This window comes from Balaenoptera acutorostrata, chromosome 9 (assembly GCF_949987535.1).
Source record: "Balaenoptera acutorostrata chromosome 9, mBalAcu1.1, whole genome shotgun sequence".
NCBI lineage: Eukaryota > Metazoa > Chordata > Mammalia > Artiodactyla > Balaenopteridae > Balaenoptera > Balaenoptera acutorostrata.
The window spans coordinates 65,814,726-65,832,206 of NC_080072.1; the positions used below are offsets into that span (position 1 = coordinate 65,814,726).

At 45.4% G+C, this 17,481-nt stretch overlaps 1 protein-coding gene across 3 annotated transcripts in view; it reads right to left on the reverse strand.

Moving 5' to 3' along the window:
- ME3 (malic enzyme 3) overlaps window positions 1-17,481 on the reverse strand; it is a 331,140-nt gene that overhangs the window by 193,337 nt on the left and 120,322 nt on the right. Inside the window, exons 1-2 of one of the 3 annotated variants that reach the window (XM_007168486.2) lie at window positions 12,006-12,157; window positions 11,421-11,618 (exon numbers count right to left, since the gene is read on the reverse strand). The exons of 1 other annotated variant lie outside the window; for it this stretch is intronic. In XM_007168486.2, coding sequence (XP_007168548.1) covers window positions 11,421-11,603 — 183 coding nt within the window. In that variant the 5' untranslated portion in view covers window positions 11,604-11,618; window positions 12,006-12,157. Of the gene's footprint in view, window positions 1-11,420; window positions 11,619-12,005; window positions 12,158-17,481 lie in introns of those variants that run through there. One more of the 3 variants, XM_057553842.1, reaches the window with a different exon arrangement.

Genomic DNA, 17,481 nt, shown 5'->3' on the forward strand with positions numbered 1-17,481 from the left:
GCAATGTGAAAGTAATTCACATCACTAACTTTTATTGAGAGTATACTATGAAGAAGGCATCGGGCGAGCCATGCAGTGCCTAAGAGGGAGACCTGGCTCTGAAGATGACATCCAGATGGAGACAGACACATGCGTTGTAAGTATATACTGAAACCAAAGGTAGAAAAGGGTCATGACTACACAAGCTAAATGCCAGAGGAGCACAGAGGGTGAACGAGCCACTTGCATGGGGCATTATCAAGGAAGGTGGCATGGCAGAGGTGGCCCTGGAGAGCTGAGCCCTGAAGTATGCTGAAGATTTTGATAAGTGAACCCAATGTGAATGGTACCCCCAGGAGTTGGGAAACACAAAAGGAAGGAAAATAACGAAATAAAAGGGCATGTCACGGTCCTAGAGATCTATCATTAACTCTACTTGTAGAATTAGAGGTTTTGTAAAATTATTTAGCTCTCTGAAAACGGGGCCCCTTACAAGGTATGGACCTACTGCTCAATTTCCGCACATTCAACCACAAAAGGTGGCTGTTCTCGGAGAGAAAGCCATTCTCTCTCATGGTTTGACCTAGACGACTTTTCCTCCACCACCTTCATCTGCCGACTCCTCTTCCACAGAGTCAGCAATGACAGAACTGCCAGAGGGAAGAGTGTTTTCACACCCCTCTCCCAAGCTCCCACAGCACTAGTACATGTTCTCCTCATCACACGGACCTTCTGAATTGAAACCGTCTGCTTACTAACTGGTCCCCACCTCCACCGCCCCTCACACATAAGCTCTTGAAGGCAAAAGAAGTGTTGCATTCACCACTGAGGTTCCACTGCCTAAAATATATAATAGACTCTAAGCAAATATCTAATGAATAAATTTAATAAATAAACAAATGAGTCCTGGGAGAATTACACAAATTTAGAGGGCAAAGAGAAGGCATCCAGTGATCTTCAAAGTTCCCTCCGAGTCCCAGATTCTGATTCTAACAGAGTCAGCGGGTATGGTCATAGCCCATCAGAGGGCCACAGCAGGGACTGTCCCCCATATAACTGGCAAGGCCCCAGAGCATCAGACTCTACATACCAGTGTAAGTGAAAGGGCACTTGCACGCTGGAAGTGGCAATACAGCAGAAGGGGTGAGGATGTGGGCCCTAAAACAAGATGGTCCGGGTTCAAGACCCAGCTCTGCCACTATGAGCTGCTAGACCTCCAGCAAGTTAGCTAACCTAGCTAACCTCCTTGAACCTCAGGGTTCTCATCTGTAATACGACAGTGTATGTCAAAGCATTGTGATATTGTATTAAATGAGTTAATGTGTAGAAACTGCTTAGAGCAATCCATGGCACAACGTACGTCCAAAAAGATGCTAGCTCTTATCGTTATGACTTGGATTCCTTCCATAAGGCATTCTGCTACTGAAGGAAATTCAGTATAATCTGAATCTGGGTTGGAATCCTCAACACCTCCTTCAGAGACCGGACAAAGTGGGGATGGGAACCGTCTACTGTGAATGGAGACCCAGCTCCACTGAAGTCATGAGGGAACACGGCAGCCTTTGTCTCATGGGGAAAGTCACTGCACAGATCAACAACTCAGAAGAGATGCCACCTTGTGCAGATGCTGCCTCCCTCCTGCTCTTTTCTGAAAGAACGAGGCAAAACAAAACAAAGGAACAAACAGGGTCTGCCTTCTCCAGAGTTCCACACCACAGGGGAGTGTGCTTCAGGACCATTATGCTATGGGCTTCATGGAGATTACTACCAAACAACGATACAGAATCCAGACAAAATGCTTTAAAAAAAATAATATTCTCAAGTTGCTAATCATTCAGCTCTATCCCCTATGGTCCCTCTAGCTTTTCGTATCACTTTTAAAAGCAAAGCAGCTTTGATTTTCTCTTATTCAAGTTCCTCAAAAGCTGATGATCTTTCTACCCAAAAACCCTCTCCTCAAATGACTGAGTACTTTTTACTCTTTACTTTGTCCTTTGGGTAGGAACTGTGTTTTCACCAGGCTGCCAGGCAACCATCTGGGTACAGAATGAATGCATGCTTTTAACTGCTGACCCTGGCACCCCCAATCATGGGCTAGCCCTCAGATTTTCATCACACAGTCATAGTGCATCTTTTGTGCTCTGTGTCAGAGAGGCAGTGGGACACCACCCCAAGGATTTCCCAATGTATTATACTTTGTACACGTCAAAGTGAAGATCTGGAAGCTGCCTATAACCTCGTCTTTGCAAACAAAGGTGCCTCACACCATTGACCCCTTTGCAATGGCCACATGAATCAAAAGGCCTTCTCCCCCCTGCCCTTCACTATAAGACTGGCATTGGAAAGAAGAGAGTAGACGATAAAAGAAACCTTTGGTAGAAATGACACAAATGCAAAGTAAAATAAACCCGTAACCCCCAGAGCCTACAAAGGCCCAAGAAGACCAAGAGAAACTGGAAACAGAGGCTGGAGATGAGCCTGAAAAAGCATCCACAGAAACTCCATATAGAGAGTCCAGATTTAGATTGACTTTGACACCATTTGGCCCGTCTGAGCCAGACAACATGAATTTCTGTGTGGGATTTGCCCTCCAGTGTGCTGGTTACAGACTCTAGGTACTGCTGTTTACAACTGTTTTTAGGACAGGTGGCAGGTTCCCATGTTAACATTTTATTACATGAATCTAAACACATTGCCTCTAGAAGATACGAAAATATATGCAAGCAAGTCTTGAAATAAGACTATTTTAGAGGGATCTCCACAGGATCAGAGTGCCACCCTTGTGTTACAGATGGGTCAACTTCCAAAAGTTGATCTGGCTCTAGAAACTCAATTTCCAACAGAAACCATAACCTAAAATTGAAAAGACAATGGACCATTAAAGAAAATTATATACAGAGGAAATAAATCTCCTAATGAGATATCATCTCACACCGGTCAGAATGGCCATCATCAAAAAATCTACAAACAATAAATGCTGGAGAGGGTGTGGAGAAAAGGGAACCCTCTTGCACTGTTGGTGGGAATGTAAATTGATACAGCCACTATGGAGAACAGTATGGAGGTTCCTTAAAAAACTAAAAATAGAATTACCATATGACCCAGCAATCCCACTACTGGGTATATACCCTGAGAAAACCATCATTCAAAAAGAGTCATGTACCAAAATGTTCATTGCAGTTCTATTTACAATAGCCAGGACATGGAAACAACCTAAGTGTCCATCAACAGATGAATGGATAAAGAAGATGTGGCACATATATACAATGGAATATTACTCAGCCATAAAAAGAAATGAAATTGAGTTATTTGTAGTGAGGTGGATGGACCTAGAGTCTGTCATACAGAGTGAAGTAAGTCAGAAAGAGAAAAACAAATACCGTATGCTAACACATATATATGGAATCTAAGAAAAAAAAAAAAAGGGTCATGAAGAACCTAGGGGCAAGACAGGAATAAAGACACAGACCTACTAGAGAATGGACTTGAGGATATGGGGAGGGGGAAGGGTAAGCTGGGACAAAGTGAGAGAGTGGCATGGACATATATACACTACCAAATGTAAAATAGCTAGCTAGTGGGAAGCAGCTGTATAGCACAGGGAGATCAGCTCGGTGCTTTGTGACCACCTAGAGGGGTGGGATAGGGAGGGTGGGAGGGAGGGAGAAGCAAGAGGGAAGAGATATGGGAACATATGTATATGTATAACTGATTCACTTTGTTATAAAGCAGAAACTAACACACCATTGTAAAGCAATTATACTCCAATGAAGATGTTAAAAAAATAAAAAGAAAATTATATAACGAGGAAATAAATCTCCCATAATTCCACTGCCCTAACATGATAATTTTCACACATTTAGTTCCAAGTCTTTTTATAGAGCTACATCTTTCTACAGTAATGCTCATGGATATAGATTCCACTTAGTATTTTGCATTTTGAATTAAGCATTCATAAACATAAGCCAACATTTCTGAAATCTTCATAATGATCACACAAATGCTAATCTAACACATAATATACTTTCTTTGGAGAACAATTCAACTGTTTATAACAACATGTTTATGAGAAAATACTTTCTGAGCATCAGTTTTGGGTTCTAGGAGTAGCAAATCTTCCTCCTGTGCTTCTGGCATCCCATCCCACACTTCCTTGATTTCCTGACCCCTGAGATATGAGGCATTTCCTGTTATGATGTCTTAGTCCAGTTAGGCTGCTATAACAAAATACCATAGACTGGGTGGCTTACACAACAGAAATTTACTTCTCACGATTCTGGAGGCTGAAAGTCCAAGACCAAGGTATGGCCGATTCAGTTCCTGGTGAGAACCATCTTCCTGGCTTGCAGATGGCCATTTTCTTGCTCTACTTTCACATGGCAGAGAGGGAGAGGATTAGTGTCCTTTCTCTTTTTATAAGGACACTAATCTCATCATGAGGGCTCTACCTCCCAAAGGCCCCCCCTCCAAAATACCATCACATTAGGGAGATAGGGCTTCAACATATGAACAGGGGTCGGGGGGGTCACTGACTCTATAACATGGTTTCCCATATCTTCAGCAGGGGTGCTGCAGCACGGGGGAATCAGAGAAGTTCAGAGCAGGGATGGGGGCTACCAAGACTCAAAGTAGAGGGTGGGAGTTCTAGGAAGTTGGAGATGCTGACAGAAGCCGGGGTTTCCTATCTCTGGCCCACAGCCTGGACACCCCCAACCCTTTGTTTTTTTCTGTGAGCCTCAAGAATGTCTCCATCCATCTCTGCTTTCAAGGTACCATCTGTGTCTCCAGAATAGCATCTCCTTTTCCCCAGGCTTGACTGGTAAAATTGGAAATAACAAAGGGTGAACCTCTGTGTTGGGCTTCTCCAGTCTTCACAGTAAGTGGGCCTCTGGGCACACAAAGGTCTGATGTGAGATTTACCCACATTCCAGATACAAGTGATCTTGGGCATATAAACCCCACAGAGGGGGATACCGGGGGAGGAAAAGCGCCAGAGGAAAAGAAGGGGGGCTTTGGTGAAGGAGGAGGGGGAAGGGAAGGGATGAGAGGAAGGAGTCTCAGTAGATGTCTCTCTGAATGATTCACTCATCCAATGACTGTTTACTGGGTACCAAACTATGGACCAGGCACTGTTCTAAGTACCTTGGATACATCAATGAACAAATAAAACAAAAATCCCTGCCTAAATGGAGCTTACATTATAGTGGGGAAATGCAAATAATAACCAAGAGGTATGGTAAGTAGGAAAATTAAATAGTATGTTAGGAAGTATCAAATACTATGGAGGAAAAGTAGACCATGTTAAGTAGACCAAGAAGGTTGAAAGGGCTGTTTACAACTTCCCATGGGGTGGTCTGATAGGTCTCATTGAGAAAGTGAGAAGCCTTGAAGAAGGCGAGAGAGTTAACCACATGGTTATGTAGGGGCTGTGTGCTCTACAAGAGGGAATAGCCAGGGCAAAGACTCCAGGGAGGAGCATGCTTGGAGTGTTTGAGGCCAGCATGTTTGGGCAGCAAGTGAGGCTGAGGAGTAGCAAAAGATGAGGTCAGAGAGGGTCAAATCATGCAGGGCATGGTAAGAACTTTGACTCTGCAGGGTTTCGAGCAGAAGAGTGACGTGATCAAATTTCGTTTTAAAAGGCTCACACTGGCTGCTGTGTGGAGAACAAACAAGGGGAACACAAGGAGACCAGCTAGGGGGACACTGCAGTCATCCAGCAGAGAAACAGTGGTGCCTTAGGTCAGGGTGGGACCTGTGATGAGAGCAGAGGGTGGATTCCAGATCTAGTCTGAAGACAGAGCCACAGGACTATCTGGTGAATTGGATAGAAAGAGAGTGGTTAAGGATGTGTGCAAGGTTTTAGCCTCTCAAGGTGTGGTCAACAGACACAGAGAAGCAGATTGAAAGAAACAGGACTGCAAGTTGGAGACCCATTGGAAGGCTCCTGCCTAATCTAGACACAAGATGATGAAGGAGTGAACAAGGCTGGTGGTAGAGGGGATGTAGAGAAACTGATGGATTTTAAAGGTTGGGATAAAATTGACAGTAAATCAAATTAAAATTTCAGATAAGCATTGTGTAGCAGTTTCCCCAATAGCCATTCTTTCTTCCCTTAGTGGTACAGAATTTTTAAGTGGATATATGGGTGCCCAGCTAAAGATTACATTTCCCAGATTCTCTTGCAGCTAGGTATGGTGTATGACCAAGCTCTGGACAACTGGATGTGAATGGAAGTGATATTTGCAACATCCAAATTGTGTATTTTCCCTACCGACTGGCTTCTGTATGGAATTATGGCAGAGCCTAGAAGCAACCATCTTGGACCACGAAATGTAAGATGCACACTGAGGATGGCAGAGCAACAAAATCAAGCCACATACCAACCTGCGATTGCCTACCCAGACTTATTTATGTGAAAAATACACTTCTATCTTGTTTAAGCCTCTGAGTCTGGGGTTTACTTTGTTAAAGTTGCCTAACCTTTAGCCTAACTAATACAAGTTCTTTTAGCTGTTCCAAGCACAAAGCCCTAACACCAAATGTTATCAATCCCATGAAGCCAGGACAGTATTTGACAGGGAAGGATTTAATTCCAACCTGCCTCTGCTTGTTTGTTCTTAAAATATCTGAACAGTATTTGAGCTTCGATGCCCTGAGTCACTGCACAAGAGGCTTAGGTCTAGAGCAAACTGCTGCTTATGGAAATAATGTTCACTTAATAATGCATTGCTTCTTTATCAATCAAGGAGGCCCAACCCAACATCACATCTGAAGCAGAGGTCTCAGGAAGACACATTATGTTATCGGCCTTTGGGACACAAAACAGCATCTGCAACAGACTTCTAATTCGGTGTACAACCCAGCCATCACCTCCTGATTGATCAGTGAGCCAAGTGTGTGATGACAGACCGCCCCCCCCAACCCAAAGGAGGCAAGATCAAGTTCTAAACTGGCACCGAACAAAGACATACTTTAGTCAAAGGCAAATCCCAGCTGTGTGGGAGTCTAATAAATTACCACTGCATATAGAAGGATTGAGCTAAAACCTGCGTGGCCTCAGATGTGCAGCCAGCGCTGTAGTGCAGGCCCCCAGGCCTTTACACGTTCACTAATCTAGATGCATCTAGTCCACATGGGAAGGCGGTCACCACGCCTTGCAGTTTAAGAAGGCCCCGCTGCATGAAATGCACTGGTCCGTAATCACAGCGACTGGACCAAGCACCCTTCATTCATTCTTTCCCTGACCATCAAGCTCAAGAGATCAAAAAACTGCAAAGAACTAGGTGAAGAGTCAGTGGAAGTTTATGGCAAAAAATCATTGTTGGCATGTGGCTCAAAGGAGGAGGTTGACCCACTCTGGGAAATACAATGCCCCCCTGCAGTGAAATGCCCTGAAGTCCGGGATGATTAAGGTCAAGTAGGTGTATTTCCTCCCAATAGGCTATTTGTAGCCATTTCTCTAGGCAATGAGAGCATGAGGCTAACTGTAAAGCAGTCACATTAAGATTCATAAAATCGAGAGGAAAGGGGTTAGGACTCGATTGAGATCATTCAAAGAGCAAATATTTACTGAGCATCTCAAGTCAGGCGTAGAGAATATTGTGTGACAAGACAGTCTCTGTCCTCAAGGTGCTCAGGATCTAGTGTGGAAGACAAACCAACCAGCCATGACAAGAGGGTGCGCAGTGCCAAAAGGAAAGAAACATGGAGTGAGAAGACAAATGGGAGGGGACTCAAGTCTAGTTTGGGGAGTGGGAATAGAACATCCCTTCCCAAAAGAGGCCAGAGATAAGCTGGGGTCAGAAACGTTTTGATGGCTCACTTGCTACTACATGAATAGGATGGGGATGATTCGTCCTATGAAGATACTCTATAAAATGGGGTTGATAATTGCCTGTTTAATGTAAGTAAAATATGTCTGATGTCTTGTAATATGTAATCAAAGATTTACTCTGTTGCCACAATCTACATGGATAACAGAAGAGGTCATTATGTAAATTTTAGAAGAAAGGTACAATATCAGTTTTGTTTGTTTTTTTTAAAAAGGAAGTTGAAATTGATGTATTGCTGAATTTGCATCAATCAGAAAATCTAGACTCCTGTAGGGAACTTGGAATCATCCAGTTCCAGTTCTGTCATCGTTCTGAATATGCCTGAATCAGTCAAAGCAGATGTGAATGAGAATTGTCATTGTTTGATTCAGTGGACTGAAAATCTGGAGGTGGGCTTCCTCTGCCTACTTCTGCAACAAATGACAATCTCTGTGGTATCACTTGACTTTCTCAGCCTGCCTCTACATCTGAAAATGAGAGGCTGGATGAGAACAATGGTTTTCAAAAACTTTTTTTTTTTTTAATGACAATCCACAGCAAAAACTGGTATTTCACATGGTGACTTGGTATAATACTTATCTTTATTAAGTTTAATACATTTACTATTTTTTCATTCTATTCTAACCCATTTCTTTAACATAAAAATGCTGGTTAGACCCAAGCTAATTTCACGTCCAACAATTCCAGACTAGGTCGTATCTAAGGGAGCTTCCAACCCTGATTCTGGAACTTGTCAACACGATCATCTAATATTTAGTGCCGTACAGTTTTCAAAATGATTTCACCCCTGTGATCCTCACAGCAGTGGTGTGACATGGGCAGAGAGGCTAATGAGATTCAGCACAGATCGCACGGCGAGATTATGGCAGAGCAGGGACCAGACCCTGACTGCACACCAGCAGTGATGGTTGGCCTGTTCAGTAGCTCTTCTTCTCTCAGAGAATTCCATCTCCTGACGACCCTCTGCCCTCAAGCTTCAACTTAAATGCCTCTCCTGATCTGTCAAAAGCGGGAGGCAAACCCAGAGAACATGTTCGAAGAATGTAATGTTAGCTTTCATGTTCATGCCCTTGTTACACCCTTCAGGAACTACCCAGTGCCAGCCACAAATGCATGAAACTCGGTCCCTGCCCTGGAGGAGCTCAGAGTCTAGCAGAAAAAAATCCACCCACAGACCCACCCACTAAGTACTGGTCCCTTTCAAAGCTGCCCTTCTCTTGTTTTCTCAGTGATAACCTCAGTTGTTCTGTTTAACTCAGCAAGTCTCCCCATCTGGCTGATGGAAAGTGCCAAGCGCCAAGCCTTCCCTGGAGACTCTCTGAGCGCTGGAGGTCAGCAGGACAGCGAGAGGTTGGCACCCCAGTGGGGAGTGAGGGGCGGCTCCTAGGCAGTGCTGCTCCCTCCATTGTCCCCCCTCCCTCCCCAAGGGCGAATGCGGGAGGCCAACAGCCTCTCTCAGCAGCACTCCAGATACCCTGCTCACCCCAGACCAGCATCAGCTGACTTCAGGGATATACAAAAAAATCTTTAACATCATGAAAAGGTCAGGCCCCTAGATTTATGGATAATGTCCCATTTATATTATTTAGGAGGAAAAAAATTACATCAAGAACAAGGGCAAGGGGCAAGAGTGCTTTTAGGGAACCATAAACTTAGGGCTTAAAAAAAAAAAAGAGACATTCAAGTCCTTCTTTTATTTTTTTTAAACTATTCATAAAGCATTAAGTACTAACTGTAATATGCCAGTATTTCTAAAGCAATGATTGTTCAAACCATCACAGTCAGTAGTGGGAATTTATTATTTTGCTTTCCAGCATCTATCCCTCCTCCCTCTGATGACAATACACAGATTTACTGGGGGGGCGGGGTGGGGAGCCATATCCCCTTTATTCTAAGCCAGTTGGTATGGGTGCCCCTAACCTAAACTCTCTCTTTAAATCCAGGGGTGAGCCCTGACTTACTTAAGTTATGGTGACCAGTTTGGGGATGGAAGGGAATCCAATCAGAGTCCATGAGACAGAAAGACTCTTTTTCTGAGGCTCCAGAGAAAGTGTCCTTTCTCTTCCACAGGAGCTACCAGAAGAAAATGTCTTTCTATCCCTGGGTGGTGTGGTATGAAAAAAGGAGATGGGGGACTGTGGCAGAATCCGGGTGAGAGACTCTACTGGATGGAATCGGAGGATGCAGTTGACCTTGCAAAAGCAGAGCAGAGAGCCAGAGAGAACCTGCATCCTTAGGGATGCCATCTGGACTGCTGGGTCAAACCCCTCCTTCCTCTAGATATTTAGTTAAAGAAATCTCTTATTTGCTAAGCCAGTTTGAGCTGAGTTTTCTAACACTTGCTACCAAAGTAAATTTAAATTCATAAAACACCTTACCTATCCCAAAGTAGTAATATACAAAGGATTTAGGGTTTCTATGGGGGGAAGCAGGGATTGTAGTGTGATAGATGGAGGTTGAGAGAAATTTTTCTTTCTTAGCTTCTATTAATTCCGTAGGAAATAATCACAATACTTAGTATCTATATAATTGTTCCTATTTCTCAAAAACACCTTTTCCACAAGTATTTCCTCACTTGAATTTCACAATCCTGACTCCAAGAAATTATTCAAACTTTTATTTTGTAGTAATTACTTATCTACCAAGCACTTTATATAGTTTAAAATTTGATTTCAAGTTCAGTAATTCATTTGATTGTCACAATAACAGAATGTGGTAGGAATGGTGGGTCTATCATAATATCCACTTTAAACAGGAGAAAGTTGAACCTCAGAGAAATTAAAGGAGATGCCCAAGTTAACTCAAGGAGGTGTTGGGAGACAGGCCTCAAATCCAGGTCTCTTGGTTTTAACACCAATGATACTAAACTCTACTCCCAGAAACAAGTGTGTGCGCTCCTAAGCACTGTGTTAGCAGTGGGCTGAACTTGACCCCAGCACCAGAGATCCAGACCCGGATTCCAGTGGCAGAGCCAGAACTAACTAGCTGGTGACCTTGGGCAAGTTCCCTTTGTCTTGTTTTCTCATTTGTAAAAGGAGAGGTTTGAATCAGGATCTGTGATGCCCTTTCAAAGTCTAAACGTTCCATAATTCTAGACTTTCTTGCCCCTGCTCAAATTAAAAATCTTTTCTTCAGAATAATTATAACCTTAGCTGACGTTTGTTCTCACTGGATGTCAGGTACTGTGCTAAGAACGCTACCTCCATTTTCTCTTTAAATCTCACAACACTCCCGAGACAACTGTTTCGCTTTTACAGACAGGTAAACTTGGACTGACAGAGGTTAAATGAACTGCCCAAGATCAACAGAATCAGCAAGCATCAAGGGGAGATCTGACCTCAAGTCAGACTGGCCATGAGGACCTTAACCCAGCCTATATTTGTTCTTACGAAAGAAATTAGGCTTCCTGCAGTACTGATTACCTCTTTCCACGCAGAAGAGGTGTGGTAAAAAAGCCAAACCGAGTTGCACCAAGCCTCCCCAAGGCAAAAATGTAAAGCCGCTGGAAGGGCCTCTGGAAGGATCCTCCCCGGGCCCAGGGGGCGGGGCGCCCATCCCGCGGGCCGCAGAATAGTGGCTTCGGGCCATCCTACCCTCCCGGACTTTTACCTTGTTGAGATGCGGGTTTCTGGTGACATCGTATCCACGCTTCTTCAGGGGCACCGGGCGCGCCGGGCCGGCCTTGGAGTGGCAGCCTCGGGCGGGCGCGGGGGGCTCCCAGTGCCGGACAGCGCTGCAGGCCCGGCCGGGTAGGAGAGCCAGCCGCGCGCCCGTGCCCAGCGCGGCGCCCATGGCCCTTGCGCAGACCTGGCACGGGGAGACACCAAGGTCAGGGGCGCCTTCCGGCCAGCCAGGACCCACGAGCGCCGCGGGGCACCGAGCCAGTGCCAGGGACGCGTACTCCGGGAGAGGGCAGGGATCCCGCAGGGTTTAAGGCGCCAGCCCCCCGCCCCTCCCGCGCGGCCACCTGCGCGGCTCTCTCTTCTCGCTTGCGGTGCACAGGCCTCGCCAAGCCCCCGGCAAAGCGAAAGCAACCTCAGGAAGCGGTCCGGTGCGGGCCACAGCCCGGGCCACAGCCCGCGCCACCCACGCCCCCATCCCCGAAGAGGAGAAGAGGCGACTGCGCGCCGAGGGGTCCCCGAACCTCCAGCCCCGCTCGGTGGCTCGCCTAGGTCCCCTGCTTCCCCAGCCCACCTGTGCTGCGCCTGGAGCTGATGTCTACGCGGCCGGGCTGCGGGGCAGGCGGGGCGAGACGCAGCGGGGCCGTTATACCTCTCCTGCCAATGGGTGGACCGCGCCGGCGGCCGCGAGAGCGCGAGGCTGGTGCGTTCTGGAAAGAGCGGTCCCGAAACCTTGTTCTCAGTGCTGGGCCTCCCCTGAGGGCGCGCGAGGAGCGCCTCACAGCCGTGTGCATTTGCCTCCCCGGTGACAAAATGAAGCGTAGGATACTCCCTGAGCCTGTCCGTCTTGACAAGCCGTACGCACCGAGGGGGCTTAGCATTTAGGGATCAAGGTACCCTCTTTCAGTCCCACCATTTGGAGAAGGCCCTGGCTTCTGGATAACGGGTAGCAACCCTCAGGCACCCAGCGCTGTGTTGTGTTGCGTTGTGCTATCGAGTGCAACAGCCATTAGCCACACGTGGCACCACACCTTTAAACAAATTACTTCGAATGGAATAATATTTAAACTCTAGTTCCTCAGTCACACTAGCCACATATCACGTGCTCAAGAGCCACTTGCACATCGTAGCTTTGGGACTGGATAGCGCAAGTATGGAACATTTCCATCTTTGCAGAAAGTTCTACCAGACATCGCTGATATAGGGTCCCCAGTTACTAAGCAGGCTCCTGGGGACCCCACGGAGCCTGACATGAATTGTTGGGACCAGGCAAGAACCTTGGAGTCCATCTAGCCCTGAATTTAATTTTACCGTTTTTCCACACAGTAGCCAGGAAATTCCTTTTAACACAAACCTTTCATTGTGTGTGGAATAAAATCCAGACTCTTTTTGGTGCCCACAGGTTATCCTGTAGCCTGGCTGCTGCCAACTTCTTCAGGCTTATCCCACTGCAGTCTCCCTCTCACTGAGCTCTGGCCACACTTGCTCCTTCCTGTGTTTCCACCCCATCCAATTCCCTCTCACCTCAGGGCCTTTGCACTTGCTATGGCCTCTGTTTGGAATGCTCATGCTCTCAAGTCTCCACTAAGTTGTCAACTTGAAGGCCTTTCCTCCACTCCATCCAACGTCAGCCTCCACTAGGGACTAAGTAGTGAAGGATTTTTTTCCATTCTTAAAACTTAACACAGCCAGTAGTTAGCTCGTTTTTCTAATTGTTTATTGTCTGTCTTCCCCTAGAATGTAAGCTTCATGAGGAAAGGCTCTTTGCCTATAAACCTGTATTCTCACATCTAGCTCGGTGCCTCGTGCATAGTTGCACAATAAATAGTAGTTGGGTGAAGGAACGGAAGTGACAGCCGCTTTCATAAGGATTGTGAACCCTCAGACTGCTGGACAAATGACATGGTCCTCTACTCATTCCCCTTCAAACCTCCCGTGCAAGCAGCCTTCAGAATGTGGCACTCTGGCTTTGTTCTAGGTACAAAGCAGGTATTGTGGCACTCGGGGCTGCCCCTGCCTGGATTCAGGATTCTCTCCTCTCCCTCAGAAACAATCATCTCCTCCTTCACTCTCTCCCCTTTCCAGTCCAATCTTCAATGCGCTGCTCAATTATCTATATAAAACATTACTTTCCAAAACAGAATTGAAATTACCTGGTGGGGGGATGGGATGGGGACCAAGATACAGATTTCCAGGCCCCTGCCACAAAGATTCCAGTTCAGTAGGGTTTAAATGCCTGAAGTCTGGTTTACTCTTGGACTGTACACTTACATAAACACATAAATGATCCTTTTTTTTTCTTAAACCAGCTTGAGTCAGATTTTTGGTTGCTTACAACCAAGAGTATTAACTGATACTTTTCCTCTCAATGCTGTTTCTATATCTGCCAAACTTCCCACCAGTTGACAAACATCTTGAGGGTAGACTGTGTGTGTGTGTGTGTGTGTGTGTGCCTGTGTGTATGTATGTGTGTGCTTCCATCTTTGGTACCTGACACATAACAAATCATCCAGAACTTTTGAATAGTCTGCCCTTCCTCGATACAATGACCGTTGTCTCACCTGGAGCACATTTAATAGGTAACCTCAGTCATTTGAAACTTAACTAGAAACCAGGATGTAATCAAAGGTTCCCAAATAAGCCAATATAATTTTTATACAATCTATTCACTAGAGCGCATACAGCTTACGTCTAAGATTCTCTCACCTGTGGCCTCTATTCTCTTAACCCAGATGTAAATCTAACAATATTGTTTTTCTTTCGCATGTGTTTGATCTTTGGCCAAGTTAAGGAAAGGTGCTGAAGGCAGGTTCACCAGCTGGAGCAGCAGAAGGCAGTGACAAGAGGAGAGCGCTGCTGTGTTCTACAGACCCAGGTTCTTTCTCCAGGGTGTTGGGCTTCTCTCCACGGAAGCACGAATACCACCACAAGAGCATCCCAGCCAGTGGAAAGGGAGAAGAGGAAGTGGAGGGCACTCCTTTAGGGAAATGATGCGGAAGTGGCACACATTACACCTACTCACGTTCTGCTGGTGAAACCTGTCACATAGTCACAGCAGCTACAAGAAAGCCTGGAAGTATTTTCTCTAACAGGAAAGGCATATATACCCCTGCTCAGTAGGGGAGTCTACTACTAAAAGGAGGAAGGGGAGAATGATTCCTGGGGACTAGTAACTACCAGTCTGGATATAACACTCATTTTATATGAAAGTGCTTGGCGTGGAGTGGATGCTCAGAAACTGTTAACTATTATTATTGGCAGGTGTGGTTTCCATCCCTGGTTTCCTGGCACATTCCTTACTTTTAGACCTCAACATAGGATTACAGAGGTCAGGTTCAGAGCCACGGAAATATTGCAGAACTTCTTCAGCTCCATACTGCTCTGACTTCCTTAGCAAGCCAGCCCTGTGGTCTGGTCCAGCACTAGATAGAACTAATGAGTCTCCATAATTTGTCTTGGTCTCTCTGCCTTCACATCCCATTTTCTGACTTCTGCTATGGTTGTAGTGCTGCTTCCCGGGGTGGCAGGAAAGGAATCCCATTCCCATCCTCCCTGGCCAGCGTTCCCATATTCCCCTTGCATTTAGTACCTTTGCTCTTTCATTGTGATTGCAGAGATTTGCACATGTATCTGTTGCACTACTAGATTGGGTTCCTTGAGGACCGGAACCACCATCTACAATTCTTTGCATCTCCAGGACCTGGGACAGTACCTGGCACCAAGAATGCCCTCAGTTTGTTGCACTAAATAAAACAGGTATGAATCAAATTTGTGCATACCCTTCTAAAAAGTGGACTTGTTGAAACCAAATTTGGTACGTTGGTAAAAGGGCAGGAAAGCAGCTTCAAATTAGGGTTTTAGTTCAGTTGACTGCCTTGAAACAAGACCACTTGTCTCTTGTAAGCAGATTTTAATGAGCCTCCCTATGTGTTTTTAAAAATGGAGGTGCATTAAAATAATTATTTTTCAGCTAATCCCATTGCTTCACACACGTATAATATTCTACGCAACATGTTATGAATGTGGTGAACTCTTTAATTCACATTGCTGCTAGGAATATTTGGAGACACTTCAACTCTGTTGTTTACACCGAAAGAGGATGGTGAAGAACATTTATTTCCCCCTTGTCCTCATACTCGCCACTCCGCATACATGCCCTGCGTTCTGGGTCTTTGCTCAAGCAGTTTCTTCTGCTCCCAACACCTGCCAGTTGAAGCCCTGCCCTTCAGCTTCACTCAAACACCACATCCTCCGGCAAGTCTTCTCAGATTCCTCAACCTGCAGCAGCTCGCCTTTCTCCCACGTGCTCCCCAAACTTTATCTGTGCCTCTCCTCTTGCACTTTTATAGTCCGTCTCACTGGGAAGTGATTTATTTATGTGCCCTTTTTCTCTGAGCCTCAAAGGAGGCTTCCAGAAGTAAAAGCAACAGCTTTTCATTCAGATAGTCCTGACTTCACCAGTGACCAGCTTGTGTGACCTTGGGCATTTTATGTGACCTCTTTAAACTGTTATCATTTTCCTGGATTAGACATTGGTATTCTAATATTATTTCCCACATTGGTTTTTGGTGGAGCAATGTAGTCATCTGTTTTTTTTAAAGCTCATTGTAATGCACTTACCACATGCCAGGCACGGTTCTAGGAGTTTATAAATATTAACTCACTTAATAGTTAATAGTTAATAATATGAGTAATACTCTTTTTGTGTTTCTATGAAATACTGAGCTGGTTAGTGAGCTATCTACCTCAGCTCCAGATCTACCTTTCTACACTCTGGTTTGTGGCTGGAGTTGGTACTCTGCAAACCAGTTCTTTGGGAGCAGCGGGTTTTCTATTAATTCCTGTCAATAGGGGGCAGTAGGGGGAGACTGAGGCTGGAGAGGGGAGATGTCCTCCTTTCTGTTTGCTTGCCATTATTTCCTTTCAGTATCCCCTCCAGCCACAGCCTTTCACCCACCATCAACCATTGGTCCCAGCCTCTTCCACGCTCTAGAACCAGCCTCACCAGGCTGCTGAAAACTTAGCAGTGGGTCACTTCCTCCATGGGTCCAGCTTCTGATGGTCCCAGCCTCTTCCCTTTTCTCCAGCCTTAGAAATGGGAGCTGCTTCCTACGGTTACTCTCTGTGGTTGACCTTCCTTCTCATTCAGCCCTCTAACACCTGTGAAACCAGTTCTTTCTATTAAATTCTTTCTGTTGAGCTACACCTACTACAGTTTTCTTGACTGGTACAATTATTATCTCCATTTTACAGATGAGGACATAAGACCTGGAGAGGTCAAATAACTCACTGAAGTGGGCCAGGATTTAAACCCAGGTTCCAGAGGCCATGGTGGTGACCGGGACATGAAGGGCTTACATTTAGGAAATGCTTAGCCTGGCCTGGTGGGCAAACACTAAATGGATAGTGATCATCTGATCTCCAATCATTATCCTCATCATCACTCTCACCGTTGCATCCTACATGACAACTAGCACAAGGGTGGGTACACTAAATGCCCATGGAACTAAATTTGATACACCTGAATAGGGAAGGACAACGTGGCATAGAGGGACCACAGAGCCTCTGCATCTGATCCCTCTGACTCCCTCCTTTGGAGCTGTTTCCAGGGTAACTGATTCTCCTTCTCTTCTTATCCCTCTCTCCACCTCCCTGCCACCCTCCCCCAGTCCCTTAAGTGGGAATAAACAGTCCTCTGACATTCTGAAAAAGTCACAAGGAGAAATGAAAGAGTAATTTTGTTGGGTAGCAGAAGAAAACATGTTTCTTATTTTTCTATTGCATTGCATTAGAAAAATAATTTTTCTGTTGCATTTCTTATTTTTCTATTGCATTGCATTCTATTTCTCTATTCCTCTGTTGCAGTGCCATAATTTTGTGATAGCTAATTTTAACAAGAGAAGAATATCTTTGAACTAACCACATTTCTAATAGAGGTGGCTGCCAGATCCAGTTACGGCTGCATACTGTTATCACAAAACACTCTGAAATCATTATTTATAAACTCATTCAGCCTTCTGTTCAAGCAATTGTTGTACCAAACATAATTG